This window comes from Esox lucius, chromosome 7 (assembly GCF_011004845.1).
Source record: "Esox lucius isolate fEsoLuc1 chromosome 7, fEsoLuc1.pri, whole genome shotgun sequence".
Classification (NCBI taxonomy): Eukaryota; Metazoa; Chordata; class Actinopteri; order Esociformes; family Esocidae; genus Esox; species Esox lucius.
Window position 1 is genome coordinate 16,296,536 of NC_047575.1, and position 27,828 is coordinate 16,324,363.

The following is a 27,828-nucleotide window of genomic DNA, read 5'->3' on the forward strand; positions in this document are numbered from 1 at the left end:
TAATTAACCGGTACAAAAAGAAAACAAAAAGGGCGATATTACGGGAAAAGGTCATTTATTTTTCCCGTAATCTATGCAATAATCTAAAAGGACAAGGAGCGGTTTTACATGGGGGGGGGGGACTTTTTGTGTGCTAACGTTGTGTGAGTTCGGGGGTGGGGGGTCTGTCTGTGTCTGGTAGACCACAAGTCCATGAGTCCAAACTAATATGCATTATTCTATATTTGTTTTAAAAGTGATACAGTGAGAGAAGTAACACTATAGCTAGGTTGAAAAAAATATATATAATTTATTTTTGAATGAGACTGAATTTACTGACCTCTGGTAAAGAAAGTAGCTTGGTGAGGAACAGCTAAGACAGAGGTGGTGTTTGTCTTGTTTCATGTCTTGCTATACTTGAAAGGTCAGTTTTAAAGAAAAAGACTTATTTCAACCTCTCAAGTCTAAGAGTTTGCTTTCGGGTGACCGACCCAACATAACAATAAAGCCTATTTATAAGCTAAATGATAATAAACCTGTTTGGATGGAATTTTCAATGGGTATCCAGACTCTCTGTGGTCAGTAAAGTGGGCCTTCATACAGAAACTTTCTCTACATTTTTCAACCATCATCTATACACAATACACCACAGATAAACATATTTTGTTTGGAATATGGCGTACTGCCATATTCATGTATGCCAATGGCATGTCGTGTTTGCTAATCCAATTATATCATTTTAAAAGGCTGTGTGATCTTTAGAAAACCCTTTTGCAAATATGTTAACACAGCTGAAAACTGTTGTCCTGATTGAAGAAACAATGAAAATGGCCTTTCTTAAGACTAGTTGAGTATCTAGAGTATCAGCAATTGTGGGTCCGATTACAGGCTCAAAATTGCCAGAAACAAAGAACATTCTTCTGAAACTCATCAGTCTGTTCTTGTTCTGAGAAATGAACGGTATTCTATGCGAGAAACTGCCAAGAAACTGAAGATCTCTACAGCCCCCTTCACAGAGCAGCGCAAACTGTCTCGAACCAGAATAGAAAGAGTGGGAGGCCCCGATGCACAACTAACAAGAGGACAAGTACATTAGTGTCTAGTTTGTCAAAAGATGTTTGTCAGCCTCATTAAATAGTGCCCGCAAAACACCAGTCTCAACGTCAACAGTGAAAAGGCCACTCTGTTTCTCAAACTAGACACACTAATGTAATTGTCCTCTTGCTCAGTTGTGCATTGGCTCAATTGTGCAGGCCACCCACCCATCTTTCTATTCTGGTTAGAGCCAGTTTGCGCTGTTCTGTGAAGGGGGAATTGAACTGTGTTGTATAAAATATACATTGTATAAAGCTACTACAATAGGTACAACATTTGTGGAATCGGTTATTTATTAGCTTTGGATTACAGTGAATTAATAAAAAGTAAATTGAAAACACAATTAGTTTCACCAACCTTTTGACTGGTTTTTACTCCCTCGCCACTGTTTGCAGATACTGAGAAAGGTCTTGATTATGTACACTCAAAAACAATATATCTCCTAACCAAGTAATTTTTTGTTCTCCTTTTTCAGTGACTTGTAGTTGGTGAGACTGTTCAGTTTAGAACAAAAGATATCCAGTGGCAAAAGGATGCTCTGCATTTTCTAAATGGTGTGAAAATATTTTGATTCTCATTGATTCTATTGCCACCAGTAGTTTATCTTTTCAGTTTGTTTTAGATTTTATTTTATGTTTCATTGTGTTGGTCAGTTTGCTGCTGTGTTGATTGGTCTATATTATCCACTCCCCTTGATTTGTACTGTGTGCCCTGAGAAAGGCCTGTGGGAAGCAACACATCTGTGAATTTTCTATTTACCTCATCCATACCAATTTATTGTGTAACAAGAGAATGCCTTGGATTTTGTTTACGTTTGTATGCCTCCATAGGGCTGCAACATAATTTTTTCAGCTCTAAGATATACGCCGCTGTCTGACTAGCACAGGTCTGGCCTCACTTTATGCCAAAGCTGCACTTTTTTCCCACTCAGTCAGGAACACGATGGGGAAAAGTAAATAGTTGCTGATCCAGCAGACAGACAAGGTATTACAGAGTGTCTGTGTCATTCAATTGGTGTTAAATAAATTGTATCTTACCACATGCCTGGCAGCTCTGGATAATTACGTCAAAAGGGTCAAGGGCTGTGTTGGTTTGGACACAGGCTCTTGTGGGCCGCTAGACTATGGTGCTTCACGTTAGCCAGTTGCTCTCTCCAAAGTACAGTTCAGTTTAGGACAGCCAGGATTTGGTGTGAATTGGGATCCAGTGGCAAAGATGCAACAACAATCCACGCTAATCATTGGGGGACTACTACAGAGATAATGAGAATAGGTTTGTTAAAACCAATCCATTCTAATCATTGGGGGACTACTACAGAGATAATGAGAGTAGGTTTGTTAAAACCAATCCATTCTAATCATTGGGGGACTAGTACTGAGATAATGACAGTAGGTTTATAAAAACCAATCTATTCTAATCTTTGGGGGATTACTACTGAGATAATGACAGTTGGTTTATTAAAACCAATCCATTCTAATCATTGGAAGATTACTACAGAGATAATGACAGAAGGTTTATTAAAACCAATCCATTCTAATCATTGGAAGATTACTACAGAGATAATGACAGAAGGTTTATTAAAACCAATCCATTCTAATCATTGGGGGATTACTACAGAGATAATGACAGAAAGTTTATTAAAACCAATCAATTCTAATCATTGGGGCCTACTACTGAGATAATGACAGTAAGTTTATTAAAACCAATTCATTTTAATCATTGGGGGATTACTACTGAGATAATGACAGCAGGTTTCTTAAAACCAGTCCAGAAAACATTCAAGAAAACTTGTAGGATCAGATCTACTACAGTTATCAGGACCAATTGCACCAAAGCAGTTGCTGTAAATAGGAATGCTTGATAAATTGACTTATCTGGTAAATTAAAAGCAAAACATGCTGATTTGGGAATGCAAAAACTTTGTGTTTAGTACGTAATATCTAATAAATAAATATTGTCCTCATCTACAAGAAGGGTAGTATAGGATAAACTACGTGTCATGACAGATTTGGAATCTGAACACTAACAACACACTTATTTTCTGTAAATTTTACATCATTTAGCAGACATTCTTATCCAGAGCGCTGTACATTTTTATACATACTTTGCAAGGACCTAAATGTACACTACCGTTCGAAAGTTTGGGGTCACTTAGAAATGTCCTTGTTTTCCATGAAAACATATATGAATTTAGTTTGAATACGAAATATCGCAAAATGAATAGGAAATATAACAATTGAAAAGCTTTGAAATAATGATTTTTCATTTAAATAATAATTGTTTCCTTCAAATGTTGTCCAAAAATCCTCAATTTGCAGCAGTTACAGCCTTGCAGACATTTGGCATTGTAACTTTCAATTTATTGAGGTTAATCTGAAGAGATTTCACCCCATGCACCATGATGAAGCACCTCCCACAAATTGGATTGGCTTGATTAGCACTTCTTACATACCATACGGTCAAGCTGCTCCCACAACAGCTCTTTAGGGTTGAGATCCGGTGACTGTACTGAACACTTCATTATAGAAAGAGCCAGCTGATTGCTTCTTCCCTAAATAGTTAAACATTTTGGAGAAGTGCTTTGGGTCATTGTCCTGTTGTAGGAGGACATTGGCTCCAATCAAGCACTGTCCACAGGAATGGGCTTCCTTCTTCAAGAACCCTGTACAAATCTCCCAGTTAATCACCACCAAAGCACCCCCAGACCATCACACTGCCTCCACCATGCTTGACAGATGGTTTCAAGCACTCTGTCACGTGCTGGGGTGTGGAAGGAAACAGGCGCAGAGTCGAGATACCAGGAATAATCCATATTTAATGAAACAAAAAATAATAACAAAACAAAAGGCAGCAACCAGTGACATGGGCTAACTGACACACAGGAAAAACCAAAATGACCCACACAGCATGGCAAAATCAAAGAACTTAAATAGGGTCCCCAATTGGAGGCAATGACCAACATGGCTAGATGAGCCACCTCCTGTCCTGTCCTGGCTATGCTCTGAGCCCAGCGCAGAGATGGCTAGGGGCATAGCCAGGACGTGACACACTCCTCCTGCATCTTTTTACTTGGCCTGTGTCTGAAGAATGTTTTTCTTTGTGATCTGAAGACCTCAAACTTAGATGTGTCTGTCCATAACAGGGTTTTTACAATCTTCCTCTGTCCAGTGTCTGTGTTCTTTTGCCCATCTAAATCTTTTATTTTTATTGGCCAGTCTGAGACATGGCTTTTTCTTTGCAACTCGGCTTAGAAGGCCAGCATCCCGGAGTCACCTCTTCATAGTTGATGTTGAGACTGGTGTTTTGTGGGTACTATTTGATGAAGCTGCCATTTGAGGACATGTTAGGCATCTGTTGATCAAACTAGACACTCTATTGGGCCTCCTAATGGGCCTCCCACTCCTTTTTCTATTCTGGTTAGAGCCAGTTTGCGCTTTTCTGTGAAGGGAGTAGTACACAGAGAGTTTGTTGTTTCTGGACATTTTGAGCATATAACCGAACCCAAAATTGCTGATGCTCCAGATCAGGGGTGTCAAACAGGTTCCAGGGAGGGCCGAATGTCTGCAGGTTTTTGGTTTATAGGGGAGGGTAGAAACTAACCAATTAGTGACCTAATTATTCAATCAAGTACAAGGTGAGAGTGAAAACCTGCGGACACTCTGCCCTCCATGGAACTGGTTTGACACCTCTGCTCCAGATACTCTAGACTAACTAGTCTAAAGGCCAGTTTCATTGCTTCTTTATTCAGCACCACAGTTTTGAGGTTTCAGGTTTTGTAATGATCAATTAATCTTTTAAAAGTATAAACTTGGATTAGCAAACACAAAGTGCCATTGGAACACAGGAGTGATGGTTGCTGATAATGGGCCTCTGTACACCTATGTAGAGATTTCATACAAAATCATTTACAACATTCACAATGTCTACACTGTATTTCTAATAAATTTCTTTCGAAAACAAGGACATTTCTAAGTGACCCAAAACTTTTAAACGGTAGTGTATAATTGAGTGCAACGGATTGTATTTGTTTGGTACGGTTTCTGATATATTACCATTTGATTTTCCTTTTTATATTTGTTGATTCAGAATTGTCTGGAAACTACAACGCGTTATTCTGTGCGCCCGCCAGGGAGGAGAAGTGGTCCAGATCAGGCCATACTGGACCTAACACGTGGGAGAGTAAAACGTTTTTGTCATTGGGCACACCTCCTACCAATCACTTCCAGTTTGGCTCTTGCTGCCCGCCTCCCGATGTCAACGGGCAATGCGATTGGTTCTCGTCAATGGTTACATCCAAGGTCAGAGGTGAATGGACAAAAGTAACCCATCTTCACATCACACCACTCGCTGCTGTCAAAGACGCCACTGTAGTCGCAGATGCTTGGCATGATGTGATTTTTTTTTAATCATTCACCTTTGGAAAGCCATGTCTTAAACCAAAGTGAAATAAACAAATATTCAAATCCTATTGGATCAACGATTCAGGATTGCTTGTCAGTTTATTTCACACGGTAAGTACTACAGTAGTTTGATAGCATTGATGATAGGTCCTGTAATTAATTATATAGCTAGCTACATTGTAGCTACCATGCTACCTGTATACACCTTGCATGCCGGTGGGGTGTGTTAATTAGCATATTGCTATGCAGTATATCCTGTCTGTGTCTGGATGTAGCCTCTAATGTTAGTAATTATTTCTGAAATTCGTCTCATTCATTCGTAGCCCAGTTTAGGGCTTACGAACATATTGAAAATATCGAATGCTATTGTTGGAAAATAGTTAGCCATAACGCGACACACATTGCAACGTGACCGTCATCATAATGGTGGTGTATCAAGCTAGCTAGCTAGTAGTAGCTACTTTGCTCAACTATTTGACATAACTTGGATTCACATTCATAAGATTCACCAGTTATGGTCCAGAGTACGTGGACGGTATACTTGTATGTATCCCTACATCGACGACGACAGACCTATATCTGTTCACGATTGCTTGCGTTATGTCTGCATGGATGCTGGTCTTGTTTTTCTGGTCCAGCGAGCGACCAAACTGTTGAAGGTGTGTCAATCTTGTTCTGGTTTTTCTGGTCATGTTTTAGCGAAACTGCTTTTATCAACGTTAGCATTGTAACTAAAAGCGGCCATCAAGCAGTTTCAATAAATTATTCATTTTTACGGACTATTTGAAATGATGCCTTTCAAAATCCTACATAGTCTTGTTCATTAATTGGCGGTTGGTAACTAGGTCTACATTAGAAATAACCATAACTTTACAGCATTTCATTTATGTTTTTGGATAGGGAGATTGTGCACTCAGTATAATTATTTAGCAATGTCTTGCAAAATGTTGGTGAAACTCGTCTCAATGATGCAATCTAAAGCAGCCCATGGCAGATGTCCCTGTGTCATCATGCTGTGGCCCTGACTTACTTGAGGACTTAGCCCTAAGTCATGCTTTATAGTTATCTGTGGTTTTGACACCCCTGTTCTCCAGTGTTTGCAGCCTGCCAGCGGGGTGACGGTCCAACCATGGCACAGCAGGACACACCTGACAAAAAGGACCCTGCCAAGGACCTTCCTGTCCTGCACACCAACTTTATCATTGGTTCTGTGTCAGAGGAGAACTCTGAAGATGAAATCCTGGGGAAACCGGACTTGACGCTGGGTCTGGAGGACAAGGAGCGCTCCACATCCCCCACTTCCAGTCACAGCTCTGAGAGCAGCACCTACGAGATGGGCTTCGACCACATCGAAGGGCCCCACATGAGGTCAGAACCCGGGCTTTTTTTCTGTTTGTACCTGAGCCTCCCTGTTGGGCTTGATGTGCAGATAAGCAGTGTTTACAGGCTGCTTGTATACATTATACCGAATGGTTCTGGATTGTGGTGTGAGAATTTAAATGACTGAGATCCTTAATGTTAAGAAAAGTCCCTAAAAGTCTTAGAAATTGCAATTATTAAATAAGAACAGTTCTTCCATAACTACCACTCCCATGACCTGATCATCCTTGAAAAATAACATACCTGACGCAGCAATGGTTTTATGTTACTCGGGAAAAAAATACAAATGTTTTTAGCCATTATTAACGGGAGCTCCAACCCAGAAACAGGGCATCTACCATTCATTAGCCAGACATCTCCCAATAACCTGCACATGGAGGCTCTATTGTTAGGCTTGTGTTGGTTTGACAACATTTCGATTTGATGGCAACAAGCTACATGCACCGAGTGGAACTTTAGGACGTTTTTCTATTTCTGTCACATCATCAAATCACTAGGTGACCCTTTCCACAATTGTTTTCACCTCGTTATTGCATTTTGGAACATTTGTAACCCTTTGGTTCAATGACTGTCAAATCATACTACAACTGTAGCAAATTCTAGGACTCTGTTTTGAAGCGTCCTGTAAATATTGCATGTTCTCCACGGGCTGGGTGTTCATTTGGAGCCCTGGTTTTACACTCCTGCCTGCTGGCCTGGTGGCCCCTTGTGCACTTTCCTGTATGTGTGTAGGGAAGGTTAGAAAAACGTGGCCAGGACAGCTTCACACCCTGGCAGCTTGCTATAGAGGAGCTGTTTGTTCTGAGCTCTTTGACTGTCCTCCCCTTCCTCTGCCAACAAACTCCGCCCCGTGCTCCCCAGTTTTCCTTTGGGTTACAGGGCTCATTCACAGCCCCTGGGACTATGCTCCAGACTAGTCAATAACCTTGTTATTGCAGATGGATGGCCATGCACCACACTTGATTTGTATGAATAGGTGGAGCTGGCAAGAAGAATATGGCAGTGTTTTGTTAATGTACCCACTGCCTACACAAGCTACATCACACTTACTGTGTACATTTAGAAGGCTGTTGTGCAGATTTGTTTTATGCAATCTTTGTTGCGGTTTTATTTTAGGCCATTTGGTGTTGTATGTTTTCGTTAGCCTATATATTCCTGCCACAGGTCTGAGCTATCGGAATGAAATCATTGTAATGAAAAGTAATGTCACTGTCATGTCTGTATGACAGTGGTTGGTCAATACAAAGTACCCTGCCTATAAACAATTTTTTTGTAAGCTTTTGTAGCGGCAGTGCCTTGGAACTTCATGCATTTAAATTCATTTATTTTACATATTTATTTTACATGCTCCCCACTACAGTACATGCTTCACAAAATAATGAAATGTCATAGTTGGAAGCATCTTTTTCACTGTCTGTTGGGATAGGTCTCTACCAACTTTGACCATTCTTCTTTAAAAACAAAACTGTTGAAGCATTGTCATGTTCTGTGGGTGGTGTTGGTGGACCGCTATCTTAGTCATGCCACAAGGTTTTTGGTTGGATTTTGCTTTAGGCTCAGATTAGGCAACTTCTTGACATTTACCATTTTGTTCATTAGCTAATCTACTGTAGCTTTGCCTATGTGCTTTGGGTCGTTCCCATGCTTGGATGGTGAAGCTCCCTCCCAGGTTGAGCTTTCTTGAAGTAGTTTTTCCTCAAGGACTGTTCTGTACGTTGCTCTATTCATTGTAATGACAATCCTCAGAGCATAATGCTGCAACTGACATGTTTCACAGGTTTTGTTTATTTTTTTGTTCCTTTTTGCATCTATGAGAGAAATATCAGCTTTTTCTGCAACATAGTTTGATATTTATTTTGTCATAAATCAGCCTGATTCAGGGTCGGCTTTCTTGAGCATTGGCTTCTTTCTAACCACCATAACATACAAGTCAGATTTTTGGAGGCCTCGGATTTTGCATAAACTCAAGACAAATTGTTCCTGGGCCCTCTAGGAAAATAGATGCCTCCGCTGCTAATCCTTTAGGAAACACGGGCGTTATCTAAAAATGTATTTCTTTTGAATTGTTTGAATCTTTTAAACTGTAAAGCAGTATTTTACTAATGTAACTGTTTAACCTGTGTAAGTTGTGTTGTTGTTGACCGCGTAAATACTATAGGCCTACTGTAGTCAACATATATTCAGAGATTGTTTATGCTTACACTGCACACAGGACTGTCAAATGCAGTTCATTTCTTTAATCCCCGGAGAGGTTGCTGGTGTGGTAAAGCTTTCCAGAACTCTGTCTCTGAGGCTGAAGGTAATGTCTGGAAGGGCAAAGTAGAATTCCCAGGAGGATTACCAAGTCTGGTCTGTCATTCAGGTCTCAACTTAGCAAGGCAAATGCGAGGCCTGAAATCACCCTTGACTTATTGCAAATATAATTTAATAATAGCCTACATTTTCATTCCCACGTTGCTACTATGGCACCGGTCCCCACGTGTTCCCTCGACATTTCCGTTGTTTTTGGTGAAGTTCCATTTACCATATTACACAACTGGCTTAAACTTCGATCACACCTACAACATCAAAGCGATTTGGTTTACACAAAGTTGATTCATTCCCGTTTGTTCTGCACAGCCAGAAAATGCTTGCATACAAGTTTGTGGACTGAAGCTGTAAGCTGTTCCCAAATACAATTTATAAGATTATTATCACGTGCATAAAACCGTTTTTAACAGACTGCTCCAATTAAGAAAGTAAACTCTGGCCAATATATTCATGATGTTCTTTGGACAGTGTTATCACAAATACAGAAATAATTGAAATCGGGGTCATCAGCCAAGATCTATGTGGAGCAAAGAACGTGTTATCTAAGTTCTCGGTGATTCCCTGCAGAGTTCAGAGCCTGTTTTCTCATATCTACTGAAAGTGAGCAAATAATGCCGAATTGGTCCTGAAACCACTAGAGCACCAATGTTGGCAGTGTGTTGATTTTAGCAATCTGTTATCGTTGAAGACGTACATTCTTTACTGAACCTTGGCTAATGGCTGCCACAGCACACACTAGGCCGTTCCAATCTAATCAGCCCTGTTATCGCCCCCTGATGATGTCACGCCACTGATGGGGTTTCTGCAGTGCAGCAGGCAGGCTGTTAAATCACAGCTGGCAGCCTCCAAGATCAACGAAGCTCAGGTGTGCTGATTTCCCAGGCTTGGGAAGGCGTACAGTTAAATCAGTTGAAGAAGTGGCCTCGGCAGTTCAACAGTGTTCCACAACAGCTGATCGCATGGCCGCCGTGACGCCTTTCACTGTTCACAATGGCTGTTTCGTTTGGCGCTAGCATTCATGACTTCTTATTGAAGAAAGAAGGGGTGCTGGGGGGGATTGAACCCACCAACCTGAAACCCCGGTTTTTCTCTTTATACTGAAGTAATGTCAGTTGTTCACACAGACCGAGCATGTCTGGACTGCACCTGGTGAAGCAGGGCCGCGACCGCCGGCGCATCGACCTGCAGAGAGATTTCACCGTGGCCTCTCCTGCCGAGTTTGTCACCCGCTTCGGAGGCAATAAAGTAATCGAGAAGGTAAGACCCGAGCGCCGCCCGGTTTTACCACGCCGTCGCCTCGCAGTAGTTGTCCCCCACTCACGTCTCCCTCCGCCTCAGGTCCTCATCGCCAACAACGGCATCGCGGCGGTCAAATGTATGCGGTCCATCCGCCGCTGGGCCTACGAGATGTTTCGCAACGAACGGGCCATTCGATTCGTCGTCATGGTGACTCCTGAGGACCTGAAGGCCAACGCAGGTGAGCTTTACTTCCCCACCAGAACCACTGGGAAACCCGGTCCCCTGCAGGGCTTGCCGATCACCACCGAACCACAGAGCCAGATCGTCTAAACAGCCCGGGCCACCGGGTGACAGGAATGGACCGGAGCTGGCTCACGGGTGCTATCTTTATCATGCATCGATCAGCCAAGTCAGACCTAGTTCAGGAGATGCAGCTTTTTCTGATGGTCTAGAAAAGAACAGCTTTCTCAAAGTGTAAAATAGTTTGGCAGTGGTGCTCTGGTTTAGACAGGGTTAAGCCACACGTAGCTGAGAGTCGAAGGACAACAGTAAATGTTATGAAGTCATGCTTTGTATGGGCCGAGCTCAATGGGTCCAATGTTCTGCAGAGTACATCAAGATGGCCGACCATTACGTGCCCGTGCCCGGAGGGACCAATAACAACAACTACGCCAACGTGGAGCTCATCCTGGACATTGCGAAGCGGATACCTGTGCAGGTGCTGCTGGACATTCATTTCATCAGGGAACCTTGTTGGAAGCCGTGAAGCCGTATTGTAGTCTGTTTCTGACCTTGTGGTGTTTCTGACGGTCTCCAGGCTGTGTGGGCCGGTTGGGGACACGCCTCAGAGAATCCCAAACTGCCGGAGCTGCTCATGAAGAACGGCATCGCCTTCATGGGTAAGACAGCGTTTCCTGCGAACTCCACCTCACGCTGTGTCTACCTTTCTGGCTTTTTTTTTGCAGTGTAATGGCCCTGAAGAGTTTTGTTTAAAAAGCGGTACATTGAGTTGCTGGCTAACTATGCTTTGATTGGTCAGAAACACAGTAATCAAGATCACAATTTTTTATTGTTTTCTTCTGCTTGTTAAAAATTTACATAAGTAAAAAACCATAAAAGTAAAAGCCTTTAAGTAGTTACATTTGTTGTGATCAGGGGAATAGGGGAAAATAACTAGTTATTAATCATCTGTTTTGATTACGTATTAGTTGTTTTAATCTTGTGTGGGCAGTGGAAAACACAGGACATAGTCTTTGTTATAAATGGGACAGCATTAAAATATTTTTGCCGCAGTTCAGTCAATCTGCAGTTCATCAACCCAATTTCAATGTCTTTTTTTATGTTATTTCACCAGCAATGAATTAGGAGCAACAGGGGTTAACTACTCGGGAATGGATATCTACAAACGACTAATAATAACCTAATAACATGTCAGACAGAGGGTGATTAACTCAGTCTAGTGGCCGTTTGTTGGCATTATGATTGACGAAAACAACTAGATATGCCGATTCTTGTGGACTTGCATGATATTTCTGTTCTTATTTCAGCAGAAAGCCGATAACTAAACATCCGTTCAATTTGACAGCTTCCTCCAGCCCCTCTGTTGTCCAAGACAGCCTGTAACAGGTTGTGTTCTGCCCCCTCCCAGGTCCTCCCAGCCAGGCCATGTGGGCATTAGGGGACAAGATCGCCTCATCCATCGTGGCTCAGACAGCTGGCATCCCAACCCTTCCCTGGAGCGGAGCAGGTACAACCCAGTTCCCTTCAACACACTGGACGTGTTTGGAGGAAATGTGTTGATCGATCCTGTGTTGATTCCGTCTGCCTGCCTTTCTGCCTGCCTTTCTGCCTGCCTCAGGGCTAACGGTGGATTGGACGGAGAGCGACCAGAAGAAGAGGATCATCAACGTTCCCCCTGATCTGTACGAGCAGGGCTGCATCCACGACGTGGAGGCAGGGCTGAAGGCGGCGGAGCTGGTGGGCTACCCAGTGATGGTCAAGGCCTCCGAAGGGGGCGGAGGAAAGGGCATCCGCAAAGTCAACAACGCGGATGACTTCCCCAACCTCTTCAGACAGGTGACTAGTCCAGGTCCAGTATCAGTAGGTTATGTGGAGCTGAAATGCATGAACAGTATGAGCTGGATTATTTTACAACGCTGTTGCTCCCCAGGTCCAGACAGAGGTCCCGGGGTCCCCCATCTTTGTGATGCAGCTGGCCAAACACGCTCGTCACCTGGAGGTGCAGCTCCTGGCCGACCAGTATGGCAACGCCATCTCCCTGTTTGGCCGGGACTGCTCCGTGCAGCGCCGGCACCAAAAAATCATTGAGGAGGCACCCGCCACCATCGCCACATCGGATGTGTTTGAGGACATGGAGAGGGTGAGGCAGGGTTTTCCCATAGCCTTTTCATGTCACCCACAGACAAACGATACATTTCCCTAAACTACGTCTGGACCTACACACTGGCATTTGATACGCTGTTTCCGTAGCCTATTTCATTGGAGTAAAGGATGCTGTATTTGTCCAAAACTCTGCTAGGTATTAGGCCTTGTGGATCTGTGGATTTTGTTTGTCTTTTTGTACGCTTTTCATTTGTACGGTTAGGGTTACATACTTACCTCCCTGCACTTGTATTTTGCACTTTGGTAAGGTAGCTGGCGTGTGTGGTCTTTGGTAAGGTAGCCGGCGTGTGTGGTCTTTGGTAAGGTAGCCGGCGTGTGTGGTCTTTGGTAAGGTAGCCGGCGTGTGTGGTCTTTGGTAAGGTAGCCGGCGTGTGTGGTCTTTGGTGAGGTTGCCAGTGTATGACTGTATGTCTGTTCCTCAGTGTGCGGTGAAGCTGGCTAAGATGGTGGGCTACGTCAGTGCAGGAACAGTGGAGTATCTGTACAGCCAAGATGGCAGCTTCTACTTCCTAGAACTCAACCCTCGTCTTCAGGTGGAGCACCCCTGTACTGAGATGGTGGCTGACGTCAACCTGCCTGCTGCCCAACTGCAGGTGGGTGTGGTGTGTGTGTGTGGGTGGGTGTGTATGTGGTGTGTGTGTGTGTGTGTGTGTGTGTGTGTGTGTGTGTGTGTGTGTGTGTGTGTGTGTGTGTAGTGTTTGTGTGTGGGTTTGTGGGTGGTGTTGTGCCTGTGGTGCGCATGCATGCATGTGTGTGTCCTGTTCAGTCTGTGCTGTAGGCTCTGTTCACAACAGTTTTTTCCCCCCCTATCTCTATGGTAACTAGCTAGAGTTAATTTGCAGAATTTCCCCCTCAGCACCCCTCTGGCGGGGGCTCCAGACACCTCCACTAACCGGGGCTGCCGGGTCACGTGTCCACTCTCCGCTATGTAGGTCAGTGGTGAGCGGTCATGTAGGAGGACAGACCAACGGACAGAGCTGCTGCTGAAGATGGCAGCCCGGCAGGCGTTGGTCTGTGCTGTGGGGGGAGGGGGTCTGTCTGTCTGTCAACCACTGACCGGCACAAAGAAAGAAAGAAAGAGAGAGAGAAAACTAAGAATAAAAGAAAGGGAATTAGCCCAATACAACCAGGCTGTTTCCTCTGTCAGTGAGAGGTCCTGCAGTCCAGGCCATGTATGTGGGTGGAAGTTAATAACCGTCTGTCCCTCTAAAATCAGCTAATGAAAACCCTACCTACCAATCATTTATAATCCTTATTTTTAGAGGAGAGAAGAAAGTCCCCACTTGGTAACTCTTAACGGTTGTTAGTGAACGTGTCTGAAGCACCTCACCCAGGGCTCTTGGACTGGCCAGAAGTGCCTTCCACAGAGCCGCCAGCTTCCCGGGGGACTGACTGGCGTGGTTGTCCTCAGATTGCCATGGGAATCCCCCTGCACCGTATCAAGGACATCCGGATGATGTACGGGGTCCATCCCTGGGGGGACTCCCTGGTCGACTTCGAGGGCCTGTCCACGGCCCCCTCCCCCCGGGGACACGTCATCGCCGCCCGCATCACCAGCGAGAACCCCGACGAGGGATTCAAGCCCAGCTCGGGCACGGTGCAGGAGCTCAACTTCCGCAGTAACAAGAACGTGTGGGGCTACTTCAGCGTGGCGGCGGCCGGAGGCCTGCACGAGTTCGCCGACTCCCAGTTTGGCCACTGCTTCTCCTGGGGAGAAAACCGAGAGGAGGCCATCTCGTGAGTACACACACACACATACACACACACACACACACGAAAAATGTATGGAACTGTTTAACAATCGTGGTATTTTGTGTGTGTGTGTGTGTGTGTGTGTGTGTGTGTGTGTGTGTGTGTGTGTAGTAACCTGGTGGTGGCCCTAAAGGAACTGTCTATCAGAGGAGACTTCCGCACCACGGTGGAGTACCTCATCAAGCTGCTGGAGACGGAGAGCTTCCAGCACAACACCATCGACACGGGCTGGCTGGACAGGCTGATCTCCGAGAAGATGCAGGCGGAGCGTCCTGACACCATGCTGGGCATAGTGAGTGGGGCTCTCCACGTGGCCGACGTCAACCTGAGGAACAGCGTCTCCAACTTCCTGCACTCGCTCGAAAGGTCGACACGACTCAATGCATTGTTTGTCCTGGGGAAAGTGGCGCAGGTCGCTTTGGGATTGCGGCGTTGTCTTTGAACCCCCGTTAACGCGCTGTTTTTGCTCACCTCCGTCTCTGGCTTTCTGCAGAGGGCAAGTCCTGCCTGCCCACACCCTCCTCAACACGGTGGACGTGGAGTTGATCTATGAGGGCACCAAGTATTGTCTGAAGGTGACGCGCCAGTCGCCCAACTCCTATGTGGTCATCATGAACAGCAGCTCGGCCGAGGTAGACGTCCATCGCCTCAGTGACGGGGGCCTGCTGCTGTCTTACGACGGGAGCAGCTACACCACCTACATGAAAGAGGAGGTGGACAGGTGAGCCGGCCGGGCGGAGAACGAACACGTGCGTCTTTCTGTCGTGCCGCCGCGGGTTCGATTTGGACCAGTCTTGACCGGGTTATGTCTCCCCCCCCCACCCCAGGTACCGGATCACCATCGGGAACAAGACCTGTGTGTTTGAGAAGGAGAACGACCCGTCGCTGCTTCGCTCGCCTTCAGCAGGGAAACTCATCCAGTACATGGTGGAGGACGGAGGTCACGTGTTCTCTGGCCAGTGTTACGCTGAGATAGAGGTCAGACTCACTGCGTGTATCACCATCCCAGACATGCCTCCCATGTGTAGTAGAGTATGACAAAACTGGCAGACTGAGGACATTTGGCTGGTTCTCAAGTGGGTTAGGGTTTGTATAATACAGAGCTAGTGGGAAGGGAAACAATTGGGGGATTGATGGGGGATTTTTATATTTTCCTACAAGTCATCTGAAGTATTGTGAAGTGTGTCAGTGAACAGTGAGGAAGGTGAACAGCAGCTCCAACATCTTCATCGTTTTTCAGGTGATGAAGATGGTGATGACTCTGACTGCCATGGAGTCTGGATGTATCCATTATGTGAAGAGGACTGGCGCCGTTCTGGAGCCGGGATGTGTCATCGCCAAGCTGCAGCTCGATGATCCCAGCAGAGTACAACAGGTCAGTGGGTATGAGCATCTGACACCGAGGGAATATCTGTCCCCTAGGTGGAGCTGCACCACGGGGCCCTACAAATCATCCAAACTAGACGTATGTGGTAACATGTCTTTCTCTCAGGCGGAGCTGCACCATGGGGCCCTACCCATCATCCAAGCCGTGGCCCTGAGAGGAGAGAAGCTCCACAGGGTGTTCCACAGCACCCTGGACCACCTGGTACACATCATGAATGGATACTGCCTGCCGGAACCTTTTTTCAGCATTAAGGTAAGACTGTCTGTTAGCAAATGGCAAGTTTACAATTGTAAATGAATAGAAATAGAAGTAGAAGACTATTGGGTGGCTACTTGATTACAAGGGGAAACCTGAACCTAAATGCTTAGCAAACAGCCAAAGGTGTCCCTCACGCGAGACGCTCTGATTAGATAAAAGCACGAACGCCACCCTAACAAAACAGCCCTGCAGAATGGAGCAACCTAACTAATCCATCTAAGTGGACTGACTCACTGTTTCTGAGGACCTCCCACCAAAACACACAATTACTATACAAATGATTGCTCAACAAACCACAACATGTTCAAACACATGATATTGAAAATAATAACTGCAATAGCCAGCAACATGCTGCCCACAAGCCTTTCTCACAAGAGGTGACAAAACATGAATAGAACATTTTGTAACATAGGAAAAACTGCTGCGGTACTCGTGACACAACACCAAACGTGGCCTTACGCTTCTGATGGACTGATGAAGTCCACAATGTCCCAGTGAATGTCATTGTTCAGGGAAGTCCACAATGTCCCAGTGAATGTCATTGGTCAGGGAAGTCCACAATGTCCCAGTGAATGTCATAAGGTTCAGGTATGTTAAGTCCTTTCTGGCCCATTTTGCTGCACATCCACTTTTTTTTTATGTGAATGGTGGCTAAGACTGTTTAATTTGAGGAGGGTTTCATTCCACTCTGAATGTGTTGTGCTGCCATGTTCTGTGATGTCTCCAAACGTGTGGCGTTGGAGCAGCAGAAGTCACCCTCTGTCTTGCTGCGTGGGGAGGTGAAGGACAGTCTGCCAGCACTCAGGAAGTAAATCAGAAACTGTCAATATTCTGTGTTCATGCGTGAATCCACACCCTTTGCTAAAATGGTTCTGGGCCTGTTTCCCCAGCTGAAGGAGTGGGTGGAGAGGCTGATGAAGACTCTCCGGGATCCATCTCTTCCCCTGTTGGAGCTGCAGGAGATCATGACCAGCGTGTCTGGCCGTATCCCCCCCGCTGTGGAGAAGTGCATCAAGAAGGAGATGGCCCAGTACGCCAGCAACATCACCTCTGTGCTCTGCCAGTTCCCCAGCCAGCAGGTACGTGCCCACACCAAAACTTGCTCACCAAACCTTGTGTGTTTCGTCTGGTGTCCCACGCAGGCCTGCGGTTTGCAGTTCATTATGATAGTGTGAAGAATTGATACCTCTCTATTGTTGAACTGTTTTTAGCATTGGTGATCCGAAAGCATTGTTCACTCTATATTTCAGTCTGAGGCCATTGCAGGCATTTAGGTGATGTCAACAGTAAGGTTTTGTACATTTGAGTAATCAGCAATTGGACCTTCTCTAATCTATCAAAGCCAAGGGAGCATTTTGACAAAGTAGTTTTCCCCATGTGTTCGTTTGGCTCTTGCCCAACTCATTGGTTTCCGGGAACAATCAGAATGTTAGATTGTGTAGTATTTCGGTAGCCAGGCGCACAAGGTTTACTGGATCATTTTCATTCTTCGGGACTTGTTTGAACCGGTGCTGTAGTCTGCTCTATTATTCATGGTTTTCATGACCCAAGGACAACAAGTGAACAATGTGCTCTTGCAACAGCATTGTTTGGTTCCCTATCACAAGTTTAATTTCTGGAGACCTCTGTGCCAATACCATAATTTATTCCATTGATTTAGAGGGGAATAACGACCAATATCTACATTTTCCTTCAGTATCTACAAGTTCATAAATCGCTTGAAGTAATTGTCAGACTGCCTCTCTGTCTCTCTGCGTGCTACTCTGTCATTCAGGGAGAGCAGGGTCGAGTCAGCGCAAGTCCAGCTTAATCTGGCTATAATGCTCTCCCACCACTAATGCAGTTTGATAGAACTTTGTGAAATCACGATGATCTACGTGAAGAAGGAATGTTCTTTAACTGCAAAAACACACCATTGGCGAACCCAATCGATTGTGGTAAATACCATAGAGAGAGACAGTCCGACAATGACTTCAAGCGTTTTAGGAGTTTATGGCATCAGCACAAATGAAATGTGTGCTCCTCTGGAGTTCAACAGGACTTCAACAGAAGTGTTGGGATTTCCGGTTGCCACCAATGTTACTGTTTAACAGTAAAGCTATAGGACCTAGTAAATGTTTCCCACATGCTACTTTTGGTAGGTATCATGATCAATGCATGCTTTTCAGTAAGCAGCGGTTTCTCCAAGTGGTTTGAAGCAATGGGCTCAATTAGTCCTCTATGACAGGAAAATTAGAAACAACACGGCAGGCTAATGCTCACATTTTGTCAAAGTCTTGAGTGGCTGGAAATCTGACAGACCTTGATTTTCAACTAATCCTAGCCTGATGGTATTATATGTAATCAAGTAGAAACCAATGCCCCATGTAGCTTGATTCATATAGATGGCGCTTACAAACCAGGGTTGTTGGTTCAGTCTCCACGGGGGGCCAGAACAAAGAAAAGTATGAAAATGTACACCCTCACTAGTGTAAATTGCTCTGGGTAAGAATCTGCTAAATGACTTGAATGTGAATGTTGGTTTACTTCCTGAATCCTTGTGGGTATAAACCTGACCGACTGACCTGCCCTGTGTTCCAGATTGCCAACATCCTGGACAGTCACGCAGCCACTCTGAACAGGAAGTCGGAGAGGGAGGTGTTCTTCATGAACACTCAGAGCATTGTACAGCTAGTACAGAAGTGAGTCCTGCTCTCAACTCTGAAGCTTTAACTTGAGGGCAGCCAATACGCACACAGGCAACACACTATGGGTCCAAAATAGACGCAGTGGTGTGACGTCTGTACCTTGAAGTACAGCGTCACACACGCACTTATCAAAAGGGCGGAGTTCATCTTGGCACCTGCCGACTGAACCATGGTTTTTGGCTGGCGTATCAGTTCTCCTCCATGCGCCAAGGAGCTGGCAAGCACTTCCTAGTGTAGCGAGCGGCACTATAAGTAGCGGAATGGTTTGGCGAGATCTGCCAAGAGTTGATGAGATGACGAGCGGCCACATGCGTCTATTGGACTAAACTATAATGGGGGGGGGGGGGTGATGGCATTCAACCAAAATGTTCGCATGGTGTGTTCCCACTGAATCTCTCCGTGCCTGTCTGTTGTACCCAGGTACCGTAGCGGGATCCGTGGTCACATGAAGGCTGTGGTGATGGACCTGCTCCGGCAGTACCTCAAAGTAGAGGTCCAGTTCCAGAACGGTGAGGAACCTTCCACCGTTATCACCGGCCAGATGTGTTACCGGCCAGATGTGTTACCGGCCAGATGTGTTACCGGCCAGATGTGTTACCGGCCAGATGTGTTACCGGCCAGATGTGTTACCGGCCAGATGTGTTACTGATGGGTGTTCCTGGTTGGTGCAGGACGACAGGGGTTCTTTGGCTTAAACACACGAGAATCAACCGGATGATCTCGAGTTTCTCTGTTTGTCCACATGGGAGCGCTGTTACGCCACCGACGTTTTGTGTATTTCTGTGGGCTTCGGCTCATTTCAGTATGTGCGTATGTGTGATTTTCAGGACACTACGACAAGTGTGTGTTCACACTACGTGAGGAGAACAAAGGCGACATGGCCAACGTTCTCAACTACATCTTCTCCCATGCCCAGGTCACGAAGAAGAACCTTCTGGTCACCATGCTTATTGTAAGCCGTCCAGCCTTTCTAAACGTATTGGTCATAATTCCATATTTAAGAGCAGAGTTAATGCGTGTGCGTGCGCGCAGGACCAGCTGTGTGGTCGTGACCCAACCCTGACGGATGAGCTGATGGCCATCCTGACAGAACTCACCCAGCTCAGCAAGACCACCAATGCGAAGGTGGCACTGCGAGCTCGCCAGGTCAGCGCTCATCCCTTCCTGTGTCTGATTGGTCTCCGTGAGGGTTGTCCTCGTCTCAATCCCCTCTGCCTCCCCTCCTCAGGTGCTGATCGCCTCTCACCTCCCCTCCTACGAGCTCCGCCACAACCAGGTGGAGTCCATCTTCCTGTCTGCCATTGACATGTACGGACACCAGTTCTGCATAGAGAATCTGCAGGTAGGCATAATGGTCATAATCGACATTGCTTAAGGCTATTTTTCTTTGATGTTTGTACGTTTTGGTCATGTAGCTGACGCTCCAGTTTTAGAGTACGTACGGGTTTTGAGTATTTGTGCCGGTTTCCAGTGGGAATATATTTAAATGTTTTGCTTTACCGGGAAATTCAATTAAGATCACATTTTACAACACCAGTGTTGTGATAGACAACACACACAAGACTCATGGTACAGTACTGACAGAAACGCATTTAAAGCAAACACATAGATGGACACCACTAAATTACACAGAACAGAATGGCAGGCGACATTGCAGGTCAACATCATACATGATAAATCACAGCCCTGGCAGGACATAAAACACACAACCAAACACAGCAGGACACAAACATATTTTCATCCACAACTCCAGCATTACAAAATCCAGACTCTTCCAGCTTAGATCTAGACACAGCTAGATGTCTAATGGTACATTTTCTGTATTTTCCAAGGCTCTAAAATTCTATTTGGTTCTTCTATAGAAACTGATCCTGTCCGAGACGTCCATATTTGATGTGCTGCCCAACTTCTTCTACCACAGTAACCAGGTGGTCAGGATGGCTGCTCTGGAGGTGAGAGGAAGCACTGTTTTTGGGAAGTCGCTATAGCGGAGTGCCCTGGGATTTGAACCGCATTCACCATTAAACTGACAGCCACAGGAAAGGTCACGTTGCTTTAGTGGATCAAGATGTCTCTTAGCTCCTCTGTCTTTGTCTCCACACCAGGTTTACGTACGTAGAGCCTACATCGCCTATGAGCTGAACAGTGTCCAGCACAGACAGCTGAAAGACAACACCTGTATTGTCGAGTTCCAGTTCATGTTGCCTACATCTCACCCTAACAGGTACACACACACACGCGCGCTCTGCTGACCTGCCCCCTTACTTGCATGATATTGTGGAGGAGATGCCGTGCTCCTCCTCTATGTTCAGGGCCAGGCGTTTTACTGTTCCTCCTCTGTTTAGGGCCAGGCGTTTTACTGTTCCTCCTCTGTTCAGGGCCAGGCGTTTTACTGTTCCTCCTCTGTTCAGGGCCAGGCGTTTTACTGTTCCTCCTCTGTTCAGGGCCAGGCGTTTTACTGTTCCTCCTCTGTTCAGGGCCAGGCGTTTTACTGTTCCTCCTCTGTTCAGGGCCAGGCGTTTTACTGTTCCTCCTCTGTTCAGGGCCAGGTGTTTTACTGTTCCTCCTCTGTTCAGGGCCAGGCGTTTTACTGTTCCTCCTCTGTTCAGGGCCAGGCGTTTTACTGTTCCTCCTCTGTTTAGGGCCAGGCGTTTTACTGTTCCTCCTCTATGTTTAGGGCCAGGCGTTTTACTGCTCCTCCTCTATGTTCAGGGCCAGGCGTTTTACTGTTCCTCCTCTGTTCAGGGCCAGGCGTTTTACTGTTCCTCCTCTGTTCAGGGCCAGGCGTTTTACTGTTCCTCCTCTGTTTAGGGCCAGGCGTTTTACTGTTCCTCCTCTATGTTTAGGGCCAGGCGTTTTACTGTTCCTCCTCTATGTTTAGGGCCAGGCGTTTTACTGTTCCTCCTCTATGTTTAGGGCCAGGCGTTTTACTGTTCCTCCTCTATGTTTAGGGCCAGGCGTTTTACTGTTCCTCCTCTGTTCAGGGCCAGGCGTTTTACTGTTCCTCCTCTGTTCAGGGCCAGGCGTTTTACTGTTCCTCCTCTGTTTAGGGCCAGGCGTTTTACTGTTCCTCCTCTGTTTAGGGCCAGGCGTTTTACTGTTCCTCCTCTGTTTAGGGCCAGGCGTTTTACTGTTCCTCCTCTGTTTAGGGCCAGGTGTTTTACTGTTCCTCCTCTGTTTAGGGCCAGGCGTTTTACTGTTCCTCCTCTGTTTAGGGCCAGGCGTTTTACTGTTCCTCCTCTGTTTAGGGCCAGGCGTTTTACTGTTCCTCCTCTGTTTAGGGCCAGGCGTTTTACTGTTCCTCCTCTGTTTAGGGCCAGGCGTTTTACTGTTCCTCCTCTATGTTTAGGGCCAGGCGTTTTACTGTTCCTCCTCTATGTTTAGGGCCAGGCGTTTTACTGTTCCTCCTCTATGTTTAGGGCCAGGTGTTTTACTGTTCCTCCTCTGTTTAGGGCCAGGTGTTTTACTGTTCCTCCTCTGTTTAGGGCCAGGTGTTTTACTGTTCCTCTTCTGTTTAGGGCCAGGTGTTTTACTGTTCCTCCTCTGTTTAGGGCCAGGTGTTTTACTGTTCCTCCTGTTTAAGGCCAGGTCTTTTAATGTTCCTCCTCTATGTTCAGGTCTAGGGCCAGGTGTTTTACTGTTCCTCCTACAGTGGATATAAAAAGTCTAAACACCCCTTCTAAAAGGCCAGGTTCTTGTGATGTAAAAGAATGAGACAAAGATAAATCATGTCAGTAACTTTCTCCACCTATAATGTGAACAATTCAATTGAAAAACAAACTAAATCTTTGAGGGGGAAAAAACAAACAAAAAATTCACAATTACCTGGTTGCATAAGTGTGCACACCCTTAATTAAACTAATACTTTGTTGAAGCACCTTTTGATTTTATTACAGCACTCAGTCTTTTTGGGTAGGTGTCTATTAGCATGGCACATCTTGACGTGGCAATATTTGCCCAGTCTTCTTTGCAAAAGCACTCCCAATCTGTCAGATTGCGAGGACATCTCCTGTGCACAGCCCGCTTCAGATCACCCCACAGATGTTCAATTGGATTCAGGTCTGGGCTCTGGCTGGGGCATTCCAAAACGTTAACCTACTTCTGGTTAAGCCATGCTTTTGTGAAAAGCAAGTGTTTTTTCCCACATGCTTTTGGGTTTTTGCAAACTTCAGCCAGGCTTTGATGTTTTTCTTTGTAAGAAAAGGCTTCCATCTTGCCACCCTACCTGATAGCCCATTCATATGAAGAATACGGGAGATTATTGTCACATGTAGCACAAAGCCAGTACTTACCAGAAATTCCTGCAGTTCCTTTAATGTTGCTGTTGGCCTCTTGGAAGCCTCCCTGACCAGTTTTCTTCCTGTTTTTTCATCAATTTTGGAGGGAAATCCAGTTCTTGGTAATGTCACTGTTATGCCATATTTTCTCCAGAACAGCCAAACTTTTTGTGATTAATCAGAGTCACTTTAAATGATGGCAGGTGTGTAATGACTTCTGTTTAACATGAGTTTGAATGTGATTGATTAATTGTGAACACAGCCGCATCCCCAGTTATAAGACGGTGTGCACACTTATGCAACCAGGTTATTGTAAGGTTTTTATTTAAAAATGTTCCCCCTCAAAAATGTCAGTTTGTATTTCAATTGAATTGTGCACATTAAAGGTCACATTAAAAGTGGGAAAAGTTCTGACATGATTTATCTTTCTCATTCTTTTACATCACAAGACCTGGCATTTTAACAGGGGTGTGTAGACTTTATATCCACTGTATATATTCAGGTCTAGGGCCAGGTGTTTTACTGTTTCTCCTATATGTTCAAGGCCAAGTGTTTTGCTGTTCCTCCTATATGTTCAGATCTAGGGCCAGGTGTTTTCTAAGCTGAGAGCAGGTCTGGAGTAGAATGACTTCATCTTCAGTCTGTTGTCTTATGAAACGAGTTCACTGATTCACCATCTCCAGCAGTTGTCTTCCACAGTGCCATGTTTCGTTTTCCTGCCCCCCCCCCCCCCCCCGCTGAAAAATGCTGCTCATGTGCAGAAGCAGGTTTTCTGTGTGAGTTAATACCGTCTGTGGATTTCGAAGTGTGAGTGGAAACTGTAACTAGTCTCCCGTCATCCAGACATTTTTCAGTTCTCTTTGTTCTGTCCATGGGACGACTAACATTTGGTGGATATGGGACACATTGTATTTCATGAACACACCCACAGAGAAGATCAGGACCTGTACTGTACATGTTCCGCATTAGTGTGAAGTGCCAGTAAGAGGTCTTGTACCTTCCCATTCCAGTTGTACTCCTTCATACCAGAATGGATAATGGTCTGTTTGCATCAACATGTTTGTGTTGTGGCTGTTGTGTTCATGTCTTTGCTTCTCGCTGCTCTGCCTATATACACGTCAGACCCTAGATTCAAATACTTTTCTGTGTAAGTATAGGGTATTATAGGGTATTTAGTCAATTATTTGTTTAAGAAAAAAAAATCTAAGTAATACAATTTAATTCCTCAATTTATGGTCAGTTTTGGCTAAATGGGTCCCTGAATATTCTATACAGTGTCATGTATGTGCCAATATGTGCCCCAGGTCATCAATACCACGGTCTTTCAAACTTCACATTTCTTGGCTGAGGTTTGGTAGTGATTTTGTAGAATATGCACATACTAAAAACATATTACACATGCAGCCCAAACTGTGAGGTTTAGAAAAGGTCTTTTCTAGATGTTCCTTAATGTATGTTTAATAGGTTTATCTATATTGGTCTATCCTCCTGGGCACCCCCCTGCCCTGCATGTTTTAGATCTCTCCCTGCTCTGTCACACCAGATTCAAATGATCAGCTCATTATCAAGTCCTTCATGAGCTACATCAGGTATGTTAGGGCAGGGAGAGATCTAAAACATGCAGGGCAGGAGGGTGTCCAGGAGCAGGCCTGGGAAACACTGCTCTAACAGAGAGCAGTTTCAAATATTTCACTATTTCAAATACTTTCCACTTCAGCTACTTTTAATACTTAACACTAGATGTCTTTTTCAAATACATTCCATATTAAATATTTAGATGTTACTCTGTATCTCAAAGTATTGGAGATCTATGAACTTGTATTTGAATCCTGGTCTGATGCGTGTTGATTGGCTGTCATGTAACCATTTGATCCAGTGTGTCGACCCCTCAGACATGAGAGATGCTGTCTCCCAGTGACTGTCGCATGCACATGATTTAACCCATTTCAAATCATTTGCATTAACCAGTCATGATTGGTTTCCTCATTGGAACACATGGCTCTCTGCTCCCTCCTGGGCCTCTGACCCGGCCGTAGGCCTGCAGGGAGGCAGTAGACCATAAAGCTCTCATAGAATACAATGCCTGCGTGTTTCTGACCATGTTATGCTGGAGCTTAACCTTAGACGTCACATCCGGTCATAAAAAGGCGCGGCTTCTGCGATAACTCCTGCCATGTGCCGCCCTGTGTAACGCGACACTGCATCCAAGTCAACGATAAGGCCTAAAATCATCATCGTTTGTCACGTTGCTAGGAGTAACGTCATGTCCAGAATGTACCGTATAGAAAGTCAACAGAATCCAAGCCATGCTGTGTAGTTATTGGTTATTCTCACACACACTTCTGAACCCCCACTGTTTCCCCCGCGAATGCCTGCCTTAATAACCAATCAGTAATCAATGTTCTTTGATTGCAGAGGGAACATCCCAACTCTAAACAGGTATAGTACACATTCTTCTTACACATTCTTCAATATGTAGACCTGTAGACACTAGAGATGATAAAACAGCCTGGTCAAACAGTCCCGTGCAAAGAACGGCCTCGAAATCTGGGAACTACCACGACATTCCAGCATTTGGCTATGCTGCTTTGTCTGTTAAGTGTTACAAGCAATCCCAAAAATGATTTCGGTTTTCAATTTGGAAATCACGTTGATGATGGGTGACATATTAAATGAATGGCTAAAGCATGGCATTGCACAATGCAACAGACTGGGGGAATCCTGTCTGTCTGTCTGTCTGTCTGTGTCTATGTACAGTATCTATGGGTGTGTTATCAGTGTTTCCTTACTGTGTACATTTTGTCTATGCAAAGCATGGATCTTGTGCCGTGTTTTGTTGAATATTGGGAGTGGAAAGATATTAACGGCGTAATATTCCATAGCACAAATGAAGTCTTGCTCTGTGAGATGTATCTGTTGCACCAGCAGAGGTCTGAATGCAGCCTGGTGCTCTCCTTTCCTCTCAGGAGGCTGTGTACCAACCCGCTGCCCCGGGTTCAGATGCACCCCTTTAAACCGGCATCTGTGGACAGTAAAACACAGCACACTAAAGCACAGGATGAGAAAGCAAAGAATGCTGCTAAAAGGGAGAATACTGATAACTCCGTGGACAGGTTGGCCCCTAAAGACCCTTTTTTGGGATCTATAAAGTACCTCATTCTCTGGGCTAACTTCTGGGCCTCTCAGTGGACTAACTTCTGGGCCTAGCCTCTTTTGGCCTTTGTGTGTAAGGGAGAAGAGGATGTCTGAATACTAAACACACCTGGGGGACATTGTCTTTACCATGTTTGGCTGAGGTGAAGTCTATAATGTTTCCATGTCCACCTACATTATGGAGATGTGCTCCCCTTTCAAATAACCAACCGGTTTTGCATTTGTGTTCTGCTACTGTCTTACTCCTGATCTATCAGAGGCCTGGGTTTTATTCTGATCCTCATTCACCGCCATGAAACGGACAGGTCCGGCTGTGTTACTTTTAGAACGGAGGTGAATGGGGAGTCAGAATGTCCAGCGCCCTGTCCCTGACGTAGTAGATGCCTCGGTGGTTGGGGGGGGGCTCTTAAAGGCTACTCTCCTACGGGCCAGAAGGGGGCGATGCCCTGGGTCTGCCCTGGTGCTGAGCTGCAGCGTGTGCGTGTTTAGCGGCGGGGGGGCCTTGTTTAAACGCTGCGTCTGTGCTGTGGTCCCAGGATGTCGTTCTCGTCCAACCTGAACCACTACGGCATGGTGCACGTGGCCAGCGTCAGCGACGTCCTGCTGGACAACTCCTTCACCCCACCCTGCCAGCGTATGGGCGCCATGGTCTCCTTCCGCTCCTTTCAGGAGTTCACCAGGTGAGGGTGTGGCCATATGACCGTTGACCTCGGCGGTGTCACAATGTGAAAATAATTGAAGTGTGTGTGGTTGGTCTAACCTGGGTCTGTGTGTGTCTGTGTGTCTCTCTCTCTGTGTGTGTGTGTGTGTGTTTGTGTGTGTGTCTCTCAGGAACATTAAAGACGTGATGAGCTGCTTCTCTGACTCTCCACCTCCCAGCCCCACCTTCCCGGAGGGAGGGAATCCTGTGCTCTATGGAGAGGAGGACGTCAAGGTCAGAATGACTAGTACCTGGCGTGTGTCACAGCACTAGATGGTGTTGTGACTGATAGCATGCTTTCTTCAGTGTGTGGCCTCATTGTTTAGTGCTTCTGGTGAGACGTTTTGGAGAGTGAGCATCATGTTGGAGTTTTGAGTGTGCAGACTGTGTCACTAAGCACCCAGCACAGAGCTGCACCAATGTCTTACCATGACAAATTTAGTGGTGAGAGAGGACCTTGGAAAGTGGTATATTATTCGTCTGGCTTTATGTAGCTGCATTTATTTGTTGTTATGAATATCTTCATAATGCTTGTGATTAGTGGGCGCTGTCGATAATCTTGGGTTCATCATACTATTCATACTTTTCTAATTTCTCTCTGAACTGTTGAACTGATGTTTGGCCGGTGTTTATGTTTCTGTGACCCAGAGTATCCAAGACGAGCCCGTTCACATCCTGAACGTGGCCATCAAGAGTGACAGTGACATTGATGACGACGGCCTGGCCGCCATGTTCCGGGAGTTCACCCAGTCAAAGGTCAGATGTCAGGTGTTTAGAGGGAGCCTTTCAGGGATAACATTTCGACAAG

At 45.5% G+C, this 27,828-nt stretch overlaps 1 protein-coding gene across 11 annotated transcripts in view; it reads left to right on the forward strand.

Annotated features, from left to right (window-relative positions):
- The first annotated feature begins 5,397 nt into the window (after positions 1 to 5,397).
- acaca (acetyl-CoA carboxylase alpha) overlaps positions 5,398 to 27,828 on the forward strand; it is a 41,040-nt gene continuing 18,609 nt past the window's right edge. For 3 of the 11 annotated variants that reach the window (XM_020048199.3, XM_010870361.5, XM_010870367.5), the window contains exons 1-29: positions 5,398 to 5,585; positions 6,569 to 6,842; positions 10,277 to 10,421; positions 10,503 to 10,641; positions 11,012 to 11,121; positions 11,221 to 11,302; positions 12,052 to 12,150; positions 12,262 to 12,479; positions 12,574 to 12,783; positions 13,229 to 13,399; positions 14,218 to 14,543; positions 14,670 to 14,924; positions 15,052 to 15,279; positions 15,386 to 15,536; positions 15,799 to 15,933; positions 16,051 to 16,197; positions 17,094 to 17,282; positions 18,784 to 18,884; positions 19,311 to 19,399; positions 19,718 to 19,842; positions 19,923 to 20,036; positions 20,119 to 20,232; positions 20,753 to 20,842; positions 20,996 to 21,114; positions 25,583 to 25,606; positions 26,134 to 26,280; positions 26,857 to 27,000; positions 27,152 to 27,254; positions 27,669 to 27,776. In XM_020048199.3, coding sequence (XP_019903758.3) covers positions 6,604 to 6,842; positions 10,277 to 10,421; positions 10,503 to 10,641; positions 11,012 to 11,121; positions 11,221 to 11,302; positions 12,052 to 12,150; positions 12,262 to 12,479; positions 12,574 to 12,783; positions 13,229 to 13,399; positions 14,218 to 14,543; positions 14,670 to 14,924; positions 15,052 to 15,279; positions 15,386 to 15,536; positions 15,799 to 15,933; positions 16,051 to 16,197; positions 17,094 to 17,282; positions 18,784 to 18,884; positions 19,311 to 19,399; positions 19,718 to 19,842; positions 19,923 to 20,036; positions 20,119 to 20,232; positions 20,753 to 20,842; positions 20,996 to 21,114; positions 25,583 to 25,606; positions 26,134 to 26,280; positions 26,857 to 27,000; positions 27,152 to 27,254; positions 27,669 to 27,776 — 4,122 coding nt within the window. In that variant the 5' untranslated portion in view covers positions 5,398 to 5,585; positions 6,569 to 6,603. Of the gene's footprint in view, positions 5,586 to 6,568; positions 6,843 to 10,276; positions 10,422 to 10,502; positions 10,642 to 11,011; positions 11,122 to 11,220; positions 11,303 to 12,051; positions 12,151 to 12,261; positions 12,480 to 12,573; positions 12,784 to 13,228; positions 13,400 to 14,217; positions 14,544 to 14,669; positions 14,925 to 15,051; positions 15,280 to 15,385; positions 15,537 to 15,798; positions 15,934 to 16,050; positions 16,198 to 17,093; positions 17,283 to 18,783; positions 18,885 to 19,310; positions 19,400 to 19,717; positions 19,843 to 19,922; positions 20,037 to 20,118; positions 20,233 to 20,752; positions 20,843 to 20,995; positions 21,115 to 25,582; positions 25,607 to 26,133; positions 26,281 to 26,856; positions 27,001 to 27,151; positions 27,255 to 27,668; positions 27,777 to 27,828 lie in introns of those variants that run through there. The other 8 variants (XM_020048202.3, XM_029121008.2, XM_020048203.3 and 5 more) reach the window with 6 other exon arrangements.